At 41.7% G+C, this 19,647-nt stretch overlaps 2 protein-coding genes across 7 annotated transcripts in view; one reads left to right on the plus strand and one right to left on the minus strand.

Moving 5' to 3' along the window:
• LYRM4 (LYR motif containing 4) overlaps positions 1-15,950 on the minus strand; it is a 92,255-nt gene extending 76,305 nt beyond the window's left edge. For 2 of the 3 annotated variants that reach the window (XR_005565524.1, XM_039386533.1), the window contains exon 1: positions 15,629-15,801. Coding sequence is in view for 2 of the 3 variants with exons in the window: in XM_039386533.1 (XP_039242467.1) it covers positions 15,629-15,714 (86 nt within the window). In the remaining variant the exon portion in view is untranslated. Of the gene's footprint in view, positions 1-15,628 lie in introns of all 3 variants that reach the window. The other variant, XM_027733947.2, reaches the window with a different exon arrangement.
• Positions 15,766-19,647, plus strand: part of FARS2 (phenylalanyl-tRNA synthetase 2, mitochondrial) — a 241,277-nt gene continuing 237,395 nt past the window's right edge. For 2 of the 4 annotated variants that reach the window (XM_039386526.1, XM_039386528.1), the window contains exon 1: positions 16,567-16,792. The gene's annotated coding sequence lies outside the window, so the exon portion shown is untranslated. Of the gene's footprint in view, positions 15,829-16,566; positions 16,793-19,647 lie in introns of those variants that run through there. The other 2 variants (XM_039386529.1, XM_039386527.1) reach the window with 2 other exon arrangements.

Here is a 19,647-nt window from a genome sequence, read left to right on the forward strand (position 1 = left end):
AGTTTAGCTCGTGACTTGGATACCCTGAAGGGGGCTAAACATAGTGCGCCCCTTGGTGATTGTAACTGTTCATTTAGAAACCCACTGGGTGCTAAGCAGCCTTGCTGGAGGCAAGCATTTCCCACTTGACAGTGGGAAATGATTTGCCTTTGATGAAGCAGTAGTGCTTACTTTTAATTAAACAGCAAGGCATAAAGCCTTGGAATATTCTACCTTCTTGGACTGCAGTGTGGTTGGTCAGGATGATGATGAGATTTTGATACATCATTTCTGAAGCAGAGCATTATTTCTGAAAGTAAAGATTCAGATATAGAAAATATCTACAATACCCATATTATTATTTTAATATGGAAATCATAGAAAAGCTAATTCCTTAGAAGAGAAAAGGGATTGAGTATCAGAAATGTGTTGTTAGCATAGAGTTTTAGAATAAATGAGATATTTTGACTTAAAAAATAGTTCTCTGAAGGTCACCTGAGGTGAAGCATTGTTCATCATCTTGATAGACTAGTACTTTTGAGCATACTGAACAGATTCCTAACAAAATTTTTATTTTGTAAAAGTGATCCTTAGATTCTAGTAATAAAGATGATTAATTTTGCCTCTTGGTTTTTGCTCAAGTAAACTTGTGCTTTTTGAGATAGAGGGATTTAAGCATCGTAAGTCCAAAATGAATCTAGTAAAAGAAACTGCATTGAAATTAGATAGGATTCAGTCACCTCATGACCAAGACAACAATAAACCAGAAATACAATTTATTAAACAATCCAAATGAAATAACATACCACATGTTCAGACTGCTTATATATAACATACTAAAAGTTACAGGATTTAGAACATTGAAGTTATTATCCAGTATTTATTCTCTCATCCATTTCTATCAGCTTTATAGCTGATCAAAAAAATCTTTGTTCCTTATAACTCAGTCAGTAATGACAAACATCCCCCACTGGATCTCCTATCACCATATGGCTCAATGACCTTCCCTCATTTATAGCAAAGCACTGCATGTTTAGTTTAGCAAATCTGCAACATCAATTTTGACAACAATGATGGATACTTGAAATTACAATGTAATACTTAGCAGCATAGAAAATTCTAATATATGCAAAGCCTATTAGTCAAATCTAGAGCTTAAAAAAATCAATTTGGAATTCATAACAAAATCACCATCCTACTTTGTGCATACAACAGAGTACTGAATATTATTTTTAGACATTTGGGATTGTAAATACAAGCCTTTGGACAATGCGTGTAATGTTTCAAGGCTCAGAAAAAAAGGAACGCAGGTTATTTTGTACACTGTGAACACTACCTAAGGCAGAGAGAGTCAAGAGGACTAGATATTTCTTTCTGTATTTTTTTCTCTTTAATTAGTTACAGGATATGGAAGTCTACACAATCTTTACCGGTGATTACACTAGCGTGAAAGAAACAGGGGCTGAAAACTCCATCCTTAAACAAGAGTGGAACAGTAACCAGAAATGCAACAGATACAAACTCTGGGTGTCTCTTCATCCCCACAGGAAATCAGATGCAGCTTCTCACAAGATGACAGAGCAGGAGGATCCATGGGTGAACAGAGGCAAGGTTCGAAGGGAAAAGAATATTCTGCTCGGTAAAGCTGAGCGACTGATTCACCACGTCAGAGAGACAGATTTGCAGTTCTGAGGCAGGCATAGCTGATTTTCATCATCATAAATAACGCAGCACCTCTATGTGCCAGAACTACCCACCATACTTTCTGCACTGCCCGGCTCTCCACTCCTTGTACTTCCCAAGTGCTTTCAGCACAAGCAAGCATTGGAAAAAGCCAGACCCTGCGCAGGCTAGTCAAGGAACACTATGTCCACAGCTCTATATCTTTGGGGTATAATGATGATCAGCTAAGACATATCCAAGATCTCCACTAGCTCCAATAAAATAAATTGTGCTTCTCAGGACCTGTACATTGTACATATTTTTCTGAAGTCCAGAAGTAACATAGTAATCAAAGTATCATACTAAAACCTGAGTGAAGTAACACAACAGTCTTGAAAGATACTTCACATAAAAGAAAGAAAGAAAAAGAAAAAAAAGAGTTACACCCATTTTCCTACTATTTCTCCTACAGTGACAATAAAAAAAAATGTAGAATGGATGATTATCTGCCAAATATGAAGCAAAGAACATCTACCAGACAAAATGTTTCTTTTAGGCTATGTATGGCCTCCACCTCTAAAACTGTGGAGCATACACCCTAACTCTCCAAACTGTAGATCCCAGCATACAATGCAATACTTTGATCTGACCAGACAATATACGCTTTGAGACAGAAAAATGAGATTAAACTTAAAACTCAAGTCCAGTGAACAGAAGTCATTCAATAAACCTGCTGACAGATCTTCTGTGCACTGAAACAGTTTAATCACTGTCACAGAACTGGAGATCAGAAATACTCAGGAAGACAAAGAGAGGGATCAACTTTCCTACTTCAAGAAAAGAAACATTGACAAATGTCTTTTAATCTAGTCAAGCCTAAGTACGTTAAGTATAGATGTTAAAATTTAAAGGTGAAGATAGGCTAGAGTCAGTAATTGTTAAGGAATCTTCCAGTCAACCTCTTACACTCTCTCTTAGAGTCTTAAAGTAAGAAGGAAAAAAACCCTCACCTTATTCTATTTTTGTATCTATATCTATATATATTTTATTTAATAAGACTGAGTTCAGAGCAGTACAACTATATATCAAAAAAGGTTCTGCATTTCAAGCCAAAAGTGTGCTCCAAAAAAACCCAGACAGTACTTAATAGCTAATTAAAAGTCACAGGAAAATATTCACTCACATGAGTGATGGTAGCACTTTTTGTCCTCTGTCTGCAAGGAAGGAAAAAGAAAACATACAGCAAACACCAGCTCCTTTTCCTCCCATAAGCACATGATTGCTAGCTGCAAGAAGTTCTTCTCAGATAACATTTACTCTAAATGTAGAATTAACATCTGGCTTAAAACTCAGTAACTCAGATAAGTACTGTCTAAGGTTACCGCACGAGATAATAGCAGAGGAAAAGAGGTATCAGGAGTGGTCTATTTTTCATAACAATGTTTTCAGTATAACATTTTATGACCAGATTATCTTTCCTTTGACATGTGACATGACCTTCCATTCCCCTGGGTAGCAGAAAAGGTTTCCAATCTAGGAACAAATTACCCACAGAAGTTGCAGAAGCACCAGGTCCCCAGTTAATGGTAACAATACCTTGCATTGATAAAGAATTTCTCCTTCAAGGGTTCCAACAAATTGTTGGGAAATAAAAGCCCACGATCAAGCCTCAAAATCCATACAGGTTAGTAAGCACTGCCAGTAGTTCCCAGAACAAGGAGTTCTGTAGATATACGTATAGCATACTTTTTTGCCCAGCCCTGCACTGCCGTAGCTAATAGGACTATATTCATCCTATGTTGCCCTTGCTTTTGGAGGTAATTGTGAGGATGCCACCACCAGTTTGATAAATACTCATATTTCCATGCAAACTCTGCAAATAATAGGCAGCAATCTGGGGTATAAATTATGAACTGAAAGTAATAAATTAAATTTAGTAAAAAATATGCTCAATAACTCTGGACATCGGGAAACCTATTTAAAGGTCTACATGAAATGCATTGCTTATTACTGTTTTGTAAACAAAACACTTGAACATTTATTTTCATACTATAAATTAGTTAGATCAGGGAAAAAAACATTATGAGTGAGACATATAATTTACTTTGGCCTGTAATAAAACTACTTAATCCATCAATGTTCCTCCCTTCAAAACTAGTTTACATGTGAAGACCATTAATTTGAAAACCTATTTGCTAATTAACTTGACTAGAAAAATGCTGTGATATTTTAGATGGGTCAAAGATGTTTTCTGAAACTTAGTAGCAGCTTAGTTTCAAGACAACACAACACAGCTCTATTTGGCATCACAAACATAATTCAAGCTATAAACTTCAAGGGCCATCTTACACATTTCATTTGAGCTACATTGACTTCAAAACATTTTTCTGAGAAGGAGGCATCTAATGTTATTTAAATAAATAAAAACACTGAATACATTTGGATGAGTGAATGAATGTGATGGCTTGTACCTGGCCCTTTCCACTCCCCTATTCCTAACTAACAATGCAAATAAATGAGAGCTCTGCACCACACACACCCCCAACCACCCACCCTGGCCACATTTGGCTCTTTCATTGCCATTCTAACACAGTCTGCAGAAATTTAACATTCATGCAATGCATAACTGTGACAAGATAAACTGAGTTTCTCTGACGCCAAGGCTCTCAGGAAACCCATGCCCACACTTCTCCTGCTTATGCAAACAATAAAGATGTTTACATCTGTGTGTGACTGCAACTGAGTATTGTGATAACATGGATGTTTGTTGGGGAAATACATGATGCCACTAAATAAATACTACCAAGCAAAAATACGATGTATCCTGCAAGCAAATACCAGTTAGCAGAAATCACATGCTGTGTAAGAGAAAGATGGAGACAACTCTCTAAATATTGACCTCACAGGATACAATAAATTATTTTCATAGGCACTTAAAGTCACAGAATTAAGTTTAATTACATAAGCTTCAATACCACAAAGGATTAGTGATTATTAACAATGTATTAAAATGAATTATAGTCTCAGGGAAGTATTTTTAATTAATTTAAATTATACACACTTTCTCTGGCAGCTAAAATAAGAGAATCTTACTCTTAACCAAGCTAATGATGTAAAAACAGGTCTTTAATGGTTCCAGACCAGGATATGCCAGACAAGAAAGGACCATCAAGACCTGTCAAAGAAGATTCTTCTGTAATAAGACTAACACACCTGTCATACTTCCTCTAGTTTCCACAATGGATTCACAGCTTGCTTTAAATAGGGATTTTGCAAAGGGATTACTGGGATTGAGCAGAAGTGAATTCCCGACCTCTTGCCACCAATACATTCATATATGCATACACACACATAGTATTTACTTTGTGCATAGGCTTCTTTTCTTTAGAAGATGTAATGAGATATAACCAATTGCTATTTATATAATAAGTTACAAAAAAAAATGTATCTAAACAGCAGCTTTCCCCAAAACTTTGTAACAAACATGATGCTGAAGAAAGTCTAGTCCCAAGTACTAAAATGAGTCTTGAGTTTCTGAATACCATCCAAGCCTGGCATTTAGCGATTCCCAGGACAAGACCTTCAAATTTTCCTGAAGAATACTTTAAATATTTTATTTCACATACTTTCTGTTAAGGAAGAAAGCAGCTGAACTCAACTGAATTCTTTCACTATTATCATATTAAATGCATTGCATCCTGAGAAGAATGTTAGAACTTTATACAGAGATCAGGTAAAAAGGAAAAAAATTCAATAGAATAGAATAGAATAGAAAGTAGAAAAAAATGTGAAGGGAAAAAAGTCACATTCCATAATGCCATCAATAGTGTCTGGATGATTTGTGGCATCTTCGCTCTTGAGAAAGAACTATATCAAGAAGAATCACCAAGAATATTCCTCACTTAGGACATCCTCTGTACTGAGTTCTGTGCAAAACAGTCATGGAGCAGCTGGCTCAAGTATTCACACATGCAAGAAAACAACCAAGAAAGTTTCCTTTCATGCCCATTTTTTTTGAAAAAGGAGACAACCATGCATAATCCAGGATTGTACTTTGTTGGTTAGCAAACCCAAAACCACATGGGAAGAGCTTTATCGAAGAGGCAGTTTAGAGACCATCCCTGCTGAGTGTTGCTGCAGCAAGTGGTTGTGAAGATTGCCTAATCTACAGCAGTTTCTTTTTCTTACAAAATTACTTTTTTCTTTTTTTAATCCAGAACGCTGTTCTTGTAAAGAATACTTTAAATAATAGCTTGTGTCTACTGTGCCTTGAACCAACTCAATGTTACGAGGTCAGCATCTTTTCATTATGGGCTGCAACACATGGATATGGTGAGGAAGTAAATGTTAAATCCACATCCAAGAGTAAGGAAAGGAGGAGGACAGCATTTTAATACTTTGGAACTATATTTCCATTACAGAGTGTTTTTCATCAACCAGAAATCATGTGCATATGTCTATGGGCATGAATCAGTACCAGAGGCAGTAATTTTTCTATTATTATCATTAGTTCTCAAACAAATACTACTGGTAAATAAATGTTATGTGAGAAGAAATATGTCCCTCTTCTACTGTGCTATAGAAAGAATAACAAGCAGCCACAGCAGATTTAGTCAATTTGGTGCCTTTCCTAAAATAACAAAAGAACTAAAACAGCAAATCAGTCTTTTGAGGAAGCCCCCACTCATCTGTCTTACAAATATATAATTTCAGTTTTTCCAGATCTCTGTATGCCATATATGCGCTCCAAACTCTTCCTTCAAATTATTACTATTGAAAATCGTCCTCTGTCAAAAAAAAAAAAAAAAGGAAGTCAAGAAAATTACACCAAATCCAATGCATAGGTACCATTTATTGTTTAGGAAGAGCATAATTTTACAAGGGTAAAATGAATGTATTTGGAAAATGACAATCACTGTCGAACCTTTAAATCCAAGACAGTAACTCCAAATGAACATGATCAATTGAACTTATAGGCAATGATTTTCAGTTGGGAAATGTTACTATAAAGAAATCAAAATATTTGGCCAAACCTTTTCCATTTAGTTTAAAATTCCTTTTCAAAGGATGATATCTAATGGTTATGTTTTGACATTTTGGAATAGAATGGTTTAGTTGTCATTCAAAAATATTTTATATACATACACAATACCGAAGTCAAATGGAAATACTTCAATACTGTCACACCCCAATTCAAAATCATGCTCTTATACCTCTAGATTTTCCCCAAAGCGCATATATTTCCACGTTTTACTACAATTCAGATTGTCATCATCTCAGTCCTTTTCACAGTTCTCATCCTAATCAGAACGCTGAGCAGCATCCAGAGCTCTTAGAATACTGACATCTCTATTCAAGTATACACGATTCTGACAAAATAAGGCAATATAATATACATAAAAGAGCCTAAAATAATCTAATCGCAAAATAATATGTGGTCACTGAAATAATAGCTAAAATTTCCCCAAAGAAAGAGACATTAGTAAGGCCAACCACAAATCTGTAAGTGCTCTACAAAACAATCTGCAAACATGCAGTGCCTGTTTACCTGTGACTTTGGGCTATGCTGCTGCCAGGTGAAAACAAGTGTCTGCAATAGCATAGGATGGTAACCACCCTGCACCCCGGGCTCTGGAATATCACAGCTGCTTGGAGCCCTGACTTTTTTATACTTTTCAAGTACATTACAGAGGGAGCCACATACTCATCATATGAGAAATTAACTCAAAGACTCCTAAAGTTTATCATCACTCAGAACGCAGACAGCAATTACAAAGAGAGAGAACGAAAATAAGTTATCTGCCTTCTTTGCACAGCCAAGGAAAAACACATACTGTAAAGCTGAAATTCTGTCATCTTATTCCTACAAAGAAGTCAGACATCTCTGCTGGACAGAACTGACAATTTTATTTTTTTCCTGCATTTCTTATCTCAGCTACAAACTACCACTTCGGGTAGTTTGTCTTTTTTTTGTCCCTAACACAGAGAAACATAAACAATCTGCTGCCACATCTTGTCAATCACAAACTTCATTAGGAGATCCAGCAAGAAAAAGGCTTATTCAGCTTCGATACCTGTCACATGTAAAATTTTTAACAAGACTGTTAAAATACCTGAATGACAAAAGTGAAAAAAAAAGACAGTGACAGGATTCTATAGACCAAGGACTAAAAACAAAGTGAGATTTTTCAATTAAAGTGACAAAATAAGGTATGTTGGAAGGAAGAGAAAGAAACACATTTTTGAAAAAAGAGTGTTCTTAAAAAAATTAACTTGGTGTGAATTATGTTGTCGAAAGAGTTGCTAGCAGAATCTTAACAACTTTATGCCCTCTTGAAAAACAGGACATTATGCAAGTACAAGTCAACTCAACCTATATTTGTGCAAAAATCCAGGTGCTCTCACAAAAGTTCTGAACTGGTGTGTATCTGATATTCCCATAACGTGCTCCTTCCCTGGTTTGAGGAACCACTGAGACAGGTGCCACACAGGAATGGACAGCCTGACTTGCTATGGCAGTAATAACTTACTCCTGGACATCATCTTTCCTACTGTAACAGCAGCAGGAGATGGCACCTTTTGAGCAGCTTCCCTCCTTTGTATGGGCCCATGGGAAGTGGTGGATTCTCCATCTCTGGAGGTTTTTAAGATGAGACTGGATGTGGTACTCAGTGCCATGGTCTAGTAACCGTGGCGGTAGTGGATCAGGGGTGGGACTTGATGACCTCAGAGGCCCTTCCAATCCGGCTAATTCTATGATATGATGTGGCCAGAGTCCTTTTCTGAAATCAAGAGCATTAAACCCCTCAGCCCAAAGCCCATGAGCAGAATACCCTTGCAGCCTGCCGAGTCGACCTACTTGATCAGTGCATACCAGACCCCTTTCCCTGAGGAATGAAAAAGTCCTCCTCATCAGACTTGTGCTCTAGACCCTTCACCATCTCTGTTGTCCTTCTCTGGACACGGCTCAGCACCTCAGTGGTTTTCTTCTAGTGAGGAGCCCAGAACTGAACATGGCACTCAAGGTGTGGCCCCACCAGTGCTGAGTATAGGGGGACAATTGCTTCCCTAGTCCTGCTGGCCACACTATTTCTGACACAGGCCAGGATGCCTTTGGCCTTCTTGGCCACCTGGTCACACTGCTGGCTCCTGTTCAGCTGCTAGTCCCTTTCTGTTGGGCAGCTTTCCAGCCACTCTTCCCCCAGCCTGTAGCACTGCAAGGGGTTTTTGTGACCCAAAGGCAGGACCTGGCACTCAGCTGTGTTGAATCTCATACAATCGGCTCAGCCCATTGATCCAGCCTGTCTAAATCCATCTGCAGAGCCTTCTTACCATTCAGCAGATCAACACTCCTGCCCATCTTGGTGTCACCTGCAAACTGACCAAGGGTGCACTCAATCCCCTTGTCCAGATCATGGGTAAAGATATAAAATAGGACTGGCCCTAATACTGAGCCCTGGGGAACACCACTTGTGACCACCCACCAATCAGATGTAGCTCCATTCACAACCACTCTCTGGGCCTGAACATGCAGCCAGATTTCTATCCAGCAACAAGTACACCTGTTCAAGCCATGAGCAGCCAGTTTCTCCAGGAGAATGTTATGGGAAATGGTCTCTAGGTAGACAACATCCACAGCCTCTTCCTCATCCACTAAGCAGGTCTGTCGTGGTTCAACCCCAGCTGGCAACTAAGTAACACAGCAGTCCACCTCCTCTCTCATTCCCTCTCACTGCCCTCGGGGGCAGATGGGGAGGAGAATGAGAAAACTGTAAAATATAGTACTAATAACGATGATAATAATAATAAAAACAAACAAAACAAAAAAAAGATAAACGGAAGAGAGAAATAAAACCCAATAGAAACAAGTGATGCACAATACAATTGCTGTTCACCTGTTGACCGATGCTCAGCCTGTCCCCAAGCAGCAGTCGGCCCCCTCCAGCCATCTCTGCCCAGTTTATATACCGAGCATGACGTTCTAAGGTAAGGAATATCCATTTGGACAGTTTGGGCGTCTGCTGTCCTGGTCATGTTCCCTCTCCCAGCTTCTTGTGCACCTCCTCGCTGGTAGAGCACAACACACTGAAAAGTCCTTGACCTAGGTTAAGCACTACTTAGCAACAATCAAACGTCAGTGTGTTAGCAACATTATTCTCATACCGAATCCAAACCACAGCACTTTTTCAGCTACTAGGAAGAAAATTAACTCTAGACCAGCTGAAACCAGGACAGAGTCACCCACTCATAGAAGAAGACTGGGTTGCTCAGGCAGGACCTGCCTTTCGCAAACCCACACTGGCATGGTCTGATCCCATTGTTGTCCTGCACATGCTGTGGGATGGCACTAAAGATATCTGGCTTCATGGCCTTCCATGGCACTGAGGTCAGGCTGACGGGCCTATAGATCCCTGGATCCTCCTTCTGATCTTTTTTGTAGATGAGCACTACATTGACTAACCTGCAGTTGCCTGGGACCTCCCTGGTTAGCCAGGACTGATGCTAAACGATGGAAAGTGGCCCAGTGAGCTCTTCTGCCAGCTCCCTTGGTATGCCTCTATGGATCCCACCTAGCCGCACATGCCTGTCTGTGTCTAAGTGCTGTAGCTGGTTGCCAACCATTCCCCCTTGGATTATGAGGGCTTCATTCTGCTCCCTGTTCCTGTCTTGCAGCTCAAGGGGCTGAAGACCTAGAGAACAAATGGTCTTACTATTAAGACTGAGGCAAGGAAGGCATTAAAGTACCTCTGCCTTTTCCTTATCCTGCGTCCCCATGTTTCCCCCTGCATCCAATGAAGGATGGAGATTACCCTTAGCCCTCCTTTTGTTGCTGATGTATTTATAGAAACATTTTTTATTTTCTTTTATGGCAGTAGCCAGATTAAGTTCCGGCTGGGCTTTGGCTCTTCTATTTTTCTCTCTGCATAGCCTCATGCTATCCTTGTAGTCCTCCTGAGTGGCCTGCCCTTTCTTCTAAAGGTCAAAAACTCTGCCTTTTTTTTTCTTTTTTTCCCCTTTGAGTCCCAGCCAAAGCTCTCTGTTCAGCCAGGTTGGCCTTCTTCCCTGCTGGCTCATCTTTCAGCACATGAGGACGGCCTGGTTCTGCGCCTTGAATATTTCCTTCTTGAAGAATGTCTAGCCTTCCTGGACACCTTTGTCCTTCAGGACTGCCTCTCAAGCGACTCACTTGGTCTCCTAAACAGGCCAAATCTGCCCTCTGGAAGTCCAGGTGGCAGTTCTCCTGATCCCCCTCCTTACTTCTCTGAGAATTGAAAACTCTGTAGTTTCACTATCGCTTTGCCCAAGGTGTCCTCCAACAGTTACATCACCCAACAGTTGGCAAAAAACAGGTCCAGCGGGGCACCTTCCCTAATTGGTTCCCTCACCAGCGTTTTAGGAATTTATCTTGCACACACTCCAGAAGCCTCCTAGACTGCTTCCCCTCTGCTGTATTATATTCCCAGCAGATATCCCATAAGCTGAAGTCCCCCCTGAGAACAACAGCTAGCAATATTGAGACTGTTCTATGGCTCTGTGTTCCATGACTCCCTAAAATCAGATCAACAACCATGCTGGTCAAAGCAGCAAGAGCAACTGACACTGAAAAACCAGTGCAAATTATTTTGTTTGGTTTTGTTGTTAGGTTAGCAGAGATTTGCAAAAATCAGATGTACTAGTTTTAAAATCTTGAAGGACATGTCTCAGATGAAACTGCATGCATTCAATTAACTTGTTTCCAATGCAAAATCTGTTTTGACAATTTTTTTCCCTGATTCTTCTATATACTGGGTAGTTTTATTAATCAAATAATATTGCACATTCTAATAGAAAAATCAATTCCATTAAAATGCAATTTACAGAGACAAGGAAAAAATGTATCTATAAATAAAAATGTAACATCCACCAATTAACAGAGAATGTAATGGATAACTGAAATAAATTTACAATAAATCAAGAAAAGACCTTAAAAAACCATAAAAAAATTATTTGCAGAAAAATTCCAACAGAGAGACTTAAAGCTTCTGACACTGCTCATAACTAAAAGAAATTAAAGAAAGGAAATGAGCTGGAAGCATGCCATATGATGCTACCCTGAACTTATTACCCACTGTTAGTATCCTTACAGGCCAAGGAAGGCTAGGGATGTGAAAATCATAGTAATGTTGCTTAGCTAGAATCTCTGGAGCTTATCCAGGCTAACATCACACTTGAAGTAGGCCTACATGTAACAAGGTCAGGTCAGCCATGGTGCTGTTTGGTTAAACCTGTCACAGAAACCTTCAAGAATGGAGATGACAAACTCTCTCAGGGGAGATCCGCTCCAGCCCTGTGCTGCCCTTCTGAAGAGAACTCCCTTCCACTAGATTCCCATGTATTAAGACCACTGAGCTTCAGTCACATTAAACAAGCAAGAAACTTTTAAGTTCGGATTATCTTCATTTACAACCAGATGTTTTCTGTACCAAAACCAGACACAACATAATGCCATTATTTAAATCACAAATGATATTTAGAAATACTCCTTAAATCCATTTAGTTGAGATTGTAATCCAACACATCATAAACCATCAGAAGTTCTAATTTTGTCAACCACACAGAAGAAAAAAGTACACTCATTACAAACCATCTTTTTGACTCAAAACCTAACATCTTGCCTGTCTGCATATTGATTTTCCCCCAGTACAAGTCACTCTCCCTTCCTCAGACTGTCTGCATGGGTAATAAGGCAGAAGGGTAGACATGAAATTACTTACAGTCTACTAAATTCTCTCTCCCTGATGTTAAAACCTGGTCTATACATCTGGGCCTCTAAACACTCTGTGACATTTACTTCAGGACTCTGGAGATGCTCCTGTGTTATTCTGAAGATTGACAGTGGTGACCTCAGTTACTCTAAGACATGAATGCTATTCTTCAAAGTTACTGGTCAAGTTCTTCCAGGTGGTAGAAGAAAATCCAGCACTACTAGATGACATATAGAATATATTTGCCAGGAAAGTCATAAACAAAAAATATTGAATTTTCCACCACAATCTCTATGTACACCTGTACTGGTTTGTCTGGGATAGAGATAATTTTCTTCCTGGTTGCTGGCACAGTGCTGCGGTTTGGATTTAGGATGAGAGTGATGTTGATAACACACTGATGTCTCAGCTGTTGGTAAGCAGGGTTTACACTAAGTCAAGAAATTGTCAGCTTCTCACACCAACCCACCAGCAAGTAGGTAGGGGCACAAGAACCTGCGAGGAAATACAGCCAGGATGATCCAAACTGGTACAAAAGATATTTCATACAATATGGTGTCATGCTCAGCATATGAACTAAGGAGAAAGCTGGCTGGAGGCTGATGCTTGGGAACTGTCTGGGCATTGGTTGGCAGATGGCGACCAACTGTATGTGCATCACTTGTTTTGTATATTCTGATTCTTTTATTATTATCCATTAATTTTTTTGTCCTATTAAATGTCTTCATCTCAACCCACAAATTTTACTTTCCCTCCCGCTCCCCCCCCCCATTCTCTCCTCCATCCCACTGGGGAGCAGGGAGTGAGCTAGCAGCTGGGCGGTGTTTAGCTGCCAGCCAGGTTAAACCAGGGCAACAAAATTAGGAGAAAAAGCACAGTAAGCAGATAAGGAGACAATAAACAGCTGATCATACTCCAGACGTACACTTACAAATATGCACTGTTTGCAATAACAAAGTATTCTGACATTCTCTAACCAAAATCACAAATCAGTAATATTAATCTTTAACACTTCCTACTTTGCTACAAGTTGATTCTTTACAAAGTCCTTAGGTTAACTCCAGTGTATTGCCATATCCCATTACAGCAGCCCTGAGGACACGGCAGGACTGCTTATCTTGGCACAGAAGAAGCTAACGGGGGCGTCTATTTTACCTGTGGGCGTGGCATGAACACCGAGGCAGAATTGTTGTTGTCATCCCAGCAGATCTCTAAACATAACAGCTGCTGATCATTTCTTGCTAGAAAATGCTATTGCTTTTAGTGCTCACAAATGTGTATACACCACAAGATTTAATATGGTTGCTGATTTTACAGTGTCTGAGGACAGACCCATCAAAAACTGAGATCTTTCCCTTACAGAAAGAGACAACTTGCACTTTGATATGGTGTCAAAAATCAGACATGCAAGGTAACCATATATTTTAGTTTTCTATCCTTTAAAATTTGCCAGTGAACCAGGTACATACATACTTCATTTTTGGGGGGATCTGAGGTAGGGGCCTGGGCTCTGAGTATGGTTTATTGGCAAGAGATTACAACAACTTCCCCTGTGCTCCAGCAGCAAGGGGCTGAGCAGAGGGAGGGGTCCATATACGGTCTGTGAGGCTGGTGCCACCAGTTACTGGTACAACCAGTAAGGTGGTGTTGGCTTGCTTCCGCTGATGCTGCAGATTCAGCTTCCTCACTGCTCACTCTCCAGCACAAACCCATTGCAGAAAGCATGCCATGGCCCAAACGAGCTTCATTCGGCTGTTCACCAACTGCACATCTCATGGGCCTCAAGCCATCTTCATTACATACAACCCTTTCTTTGTTAGCCAGAACCAGGGCAACTTGGGATACACAGGACAGTGAAAAGCAGAAGGTGGCCTTGATAGCAAGGGAACATGATTGAACTGCTGTGTGGAGTCGGCAATGAAGGTTTATTAGCACTAGTTCAATTTCAGCCCCACAGTCTTTCTTCTCATGAGGTTTGTGGAATACTTGTGCCTTGAAGAGCACAGAGTGCACCACGGTTATGCAAATTCAGAGGCTTTTGTTCCCAATTCTTCCCAGCTGGAGATGATTCACTGCAAAAGTAGCTCACATGTCTCTGCCTGTGGTCCAGTTAAGTGGAAAAGTGAATAAACTACCAGTGGACAATGCAATTTTGCAGTGCTGGTGGGTAGCACCCCCTGTACACACAGCAGATTATCTAACATTCACCAGGCTTATGCCTAACCTTTGCCAAAAAACAGTGCGTGTCTTTCACTGATAACCAGAGAAGGCAGGCAGGCAGGCAGTGTAGCATCCTGTGTGACAGGATGAGTGAACCCTGCTCCTGTTGCACACAACACCCTGAGCCTGGACAAAGCACATGGTGGCAGGGTTTGGCTGTAACTTGGCTCTGTCTCTTCCCTTCCAGGAGAGAGACAGCAGCCAGACTAGACACGAACTTTGTCAAGTTCACAACTTATTTAGGGTTGGAAGGGACCTCTGGAGATCACCTAGTCCAACCCCACTGCCAAGGCAGGGTCACCTAGAGCAGATTACACAGGAACATGTCCAAGTGGATTAGGAATGTCTCCAGAGAGAGAGACTTCTCTGGGCAGCCTGTTCCAGTGCTCTGCCACCCTCAATGTAAAAAAGCTCTTCCTCATATTGAGGTAGAACTTCATGTGTTTTAGTTTATGGCCGTTACTCCTCATCCTGTCTCTGGGCACCACCAAAAAGAGTCTGGCACCATCCTCTTGACACCTCCCTTTGAGATATTTAGATGCATTGATGAGATCCCCTCTCAGTCTTCTCCAGACTAAACAGGCCCAGCTCCCTCAGTCTCTCCTCATCAGAGAGATGCTCCAGACCCCAAAAACATCTTTGCAGCCCTTTGCTGGACCCAGTAGGTCCTTGTTGTTCTTGTACTAAGGAGCCCAGAACTGGACACAGTACTCCAGGTCGGGACAGTCTCTGTCCTATCCCTTCCTCTTACAGCAGGCATGGCCCATACCCTGGTGCTTTCGAGGCAGCCCTGGGTCTGGCACAGGGACCAGGGGCTGCCCATTCCCTGCGCTCCGAGCCGGGCCCAGGACAGTGCGCGTCCCGCTGTCGCTCCCGCCTACAGGGCAGGCTCGGCTCCCCCGGAGGCTCCCCGGGTTCCGCACTGCCCCGCGCCCGCGGCCCTGCCCCAAGCGCCGCCGGGACCCCCACGCCTCGGCAAGGAGAGCCGGTGCCACCGTCCCCCCCGGAGCCCTTCCCCGCACCTGTAGTTGTAGCCGCTGAAGCGCTGGCTCTCCCGCAGCAGGGCGCGGTACAGCCGCAACACCTGGGCACGGCTGGACGCTGCCATGTTGCCGGCACCGGGGCGGCTCCTCCCGCGACGGCGGGGCCCCTTTTCCCCGCCCTCCCGCCTCCCGCGCCGGGCGGGCGCAGCCGCGGCGGGAGCGGGGCCGCAGGGCCGGCGGTGAGTGAGTGGCGGCTCGGCCCAGGCCCGGCGCAAGGCCCGGGCGGGGCGGGGAGAGGAAAAGGCGCGTCCCCGGGCGGGGCAGCCCCCGGAGTGGCGGACTCGGGGGGCCCGGGGGGCCCGGGAGGCCGGGTCCTGCCGTGTCGGGCCTGTCCGGCAGCTCTGGCGGGGGGCACAAGGCGCGACCTGCCCCGAGGCTCCTGTCGGGCTCGGCCGTGCCCCTGTGAAAGGCCCGAGGCGGGGAGGGAGGCCCGAGCGGCTGGGAAAGCGAAAGCAGCGCTCAGAGACGCTGGTCGGTGACAGCAGCGTGGCGGTGCCCACCCCGCACTTTTTGGTGTGTCACACGCGGTGGGATGTGGTCCGGGGCTGGAAGCTAGCAACAAGTAACGTGTGCCAGGGGATTGCATCGAAATCGCTGTAGACATTTGCAGTCTGTGTTCCTGTACTGGAGAGGGTCCAGTGGAGGGCCACAAAGATGATGAGGGGTCTCGAGCATCTCTCTTATGAGGAGAGACTGCAGAAGCGGTGCCTGTTTAGTCTGGAGGACACTGAGAGGGGATCTCATCAATGCATCTAAATATCTCAAAGGCAGGTGCCAAGAGGAGGGTGCCAGGCTCTTTTCAGTGGTACCCAGAGACAGGACAAGGAGCAGTGGACGTAAACTCAAGAAGTTCCACCTCAGCATGAGGAAGAGCTTTACACTGAGGGTGGCAGAGCACTGAACAGGCTGCCCAGGGAGGTTGTGGAGTCTCCCTCTCTGAAGACGTTCCAAACCCACCTGGACACCTCCTCCCCATGTAACCTGCTCTAGGTGACTCTGCGTTGGCATAGGGCTTGAGCTAGGAGATCTCCAGAGGTCCCTTCCAACCCTAAATATTCTGTGATACTGTGAAATCACTGCAGACATTCGCAGTCAGTGTTCATCAGTGCCAGTGTACTAGACTCGAGTGTGTTACAGTGTCATGTGAGTTGTTCCTCTCTCAATATCCCGTTTTAAGATGAATTCTCCTATTTAAACTAGCTTGACCTGTATAGTTATAGTTCAATTGCTGTTTAAGTAGTGAGAGCCTCTGACAGAGATTAGCAAGGATTTCCTGCCTCTTTTTATTTCAATGCTTTCAATGCTTTTATTTCAATGGGAAATCTCTATTTTGTAACTCCTTTGCTTGCTTTTTTCACCACCCTGAGAAATGACCACATGGGTTTTATCAGTGCCCTCCTCTAAGGTTCTCCATTTGTACATGTTTTCAGAAAATGAATAACTGTGTTGAACTTTGGGTAAATTTAACACACAGGCCCCATGTGTGCTGAAACTGGAGAGGGTAGGACACAGTAAGGAATCAGTGTACAAGTGCCTGTGTATCTTACAGTCCACAGAACAGCAGACTGAAGCCATTCAAAAAGTAGATTCTACCTGTTTATTTGCTAATTTTTGGTCTTTCCTCTCTACTGTGAGTGTGAGCCTCTTTTTCTGCTTAAGAACTTCTTTTGCTGTTTATACCAGAGGCATCCTGATCCTTTCGTTGCTGGAAACAGCACATATCTAGCATCCTCCTTTGCAGAAAGTTTTACCACTGCAGAATAACTTTGTACCTTACAGGTATGGTGCTGCAGGTATATTTAATACTGATATTTTAATGTTATTAATAATACAATTTATTTATAATCATGACAGAGTTCCTACTTTCTCCACAGTATGATTTTTATATAGTAGATGTATAAATATCTATCATGTAGATATTCTACATGTCTCTGGCAAAAGTGTTTTAATTGCTGCTACTAATTAAACTTGTTTTATTGTATATGCGCTTTGGGTATTATTATCTGTGTCAGTTGTGCATCTAATACAATTTACAGTTTGTTGCAAAGAACTAAAATAGTTCTGTGCTTCTGAATGTAAATAGAGACACACATGGAATTATGTCAAATTCATCTCTACAGGTATGTTATGTTTTAGCAGCCCATTAGGCTTCTGGAAATGGAGGTTTTTCCATACATAGAAAATGTCTTGGATATTCTCTTTATCAAAGCCCAGACTAGAAATGTTAAGAGGAAATGTTGCATTTTTCTAGAAAAACGTAAGCAACTACAACACTGGGATAAGCAAAACTTAGGTTTGAGAGTTTAACAAAGTTATGTGACATCATTCTGTGGATGAGTGTGGCAGTTGTTCCATGGAATTTTGCAAGAGCCTTCAGTTATTGTTGGAAATAAAATTTTTGTGTTACAATCTTCAGCTCTAAAAGATGAGAGAGTAATTGGGATGAAAGCATTAAACAAATTTTGTTTACATGAACAGTATTGATTTAATAGTTGAAAAGCAATTATAAATTATTTTGAAATAGCCTGTGGTGCTAATCCTGTTCCTGAATCTCCCTGACAGTTTCTGTGAGTTTCATTTTTAAAATTTTTTTTTTCAGTAACCATGTTTTTCTCTTAAAGAAGCCTGGAAACCCCATATGTTTAGAATAAGCAATAAGATCAGGCAATGCATTATCAAATTCAAAGTAAACCTATCAAAGGAGAGAAGTCTTTCCTCTTGTCTCCTTTACGTAGTGTAACCTATAATACACTCAAGGAGGGAAGAACAATTTTTAGCAGAAACTTGTAATCTTTGTGCAGTTGGATTGACGTTTTTATCTGGAAAAATTAATATTTTCTTATGTATTTTATTATTGCATTTCCTTGGAAGCAGTGGATTATGGTCTCAGAAGCAATGAATTATGGTCTCAGAAGTCCTGTCATTCTGCAGGAAGTGGACATTGCCTCTGCTGTGACTGGAGTACACGTGTTTCTGCTGGCCTTTGTATATGTGCATCACTGCAAGCCTGCAGAGAATTTGAAGGACAGACACAGCTCAAATGACCATTGTTGTGTCCTGTGCCTATGTATGGGGAAGCACTAATAGCCACTTAATTAACTACCTTCTCATTCCTAGGGGAAAACCACACCTGAATTTAATGCAGTCATCAAGCCAGAACCAGTCAGTACATGGGTTATTCTACCCCCTTTTCCCCCCTGCCCCCAAACCTCTCTTGTTTAAAATTTAGTGCTGATTAATTATTATATTTTATGGAGATTTTTTTTTACTTGCAGTGATACATATAGTTATTGTCTAAAGGAGTTTGTGGGTGTTCATTTGTGCAGAAGTCTTTGCCTTCACCATTTGGTCTGAGGAAGGAAGGTGGCATGTGCCTTGCCTTTCTGCATCTCTTGGGATAAATAAGCACTTTGAGAAGGACAAAATAGTATCTGTACCTGGAACATTTACTAATATTCTAAGTATGTAGCTGCTAAAAGTAAAGGAGGAATTTGAATTAAATACCTGCAGAGACTGTGGACTGGTGTGAAAAGAAACAGCTGTTCTATTCTCTGGAGCATATTTGATGTCTTGTCGTATGTTGCCGAATAGTTCCTTGTAGTGCACTATTTCAGCTTTATGACATGGCACTGAACACTTTCAGAGAGCATGTGTTTTCCTCGTACACTGCTGTTGGTTTTTGTTATTTTTCTTTGGGGGTCAGAATGATAATTGATTGTTGTGATATTATCATCGTCTCTTTTAATTATTGTTTTTCAGTTTATGACAGCATTGCTAACTTTACCCTGCTGCTGTGGTATGATGTCTCTCTTCTTCTCTGCTCTTAGTTCCTGATTGACAGTGTTGTGCACAGGGAGATCCTATACAGCAGAGTAGGACCGTCAAAAGAAGGATTGTAAATCACAAGAATTTCAGGATTTCAGTGACAAGTGTAACAAACTATAATTTAACCATTCCCTATGGTGAATAAGATTTCCACAGTATTAACAGGAGGCCTT

Source organism: Pipra filicauda, unplaced genomic scaffold (assembly GCF_003945595.2).
Source record: "Pipra filicauda isolate LSUMZ 115617 unplaced genomic scaffold, ASM394559v2 scaffold48_size3843733_pilon, whole genome shotgun sequence".
Taxonomy (NCBI): Eukaryota; Metazoa; Chordata; class Aves; order Passeriformes; family Pipridae; genus Pipra; species Pipra filicauda.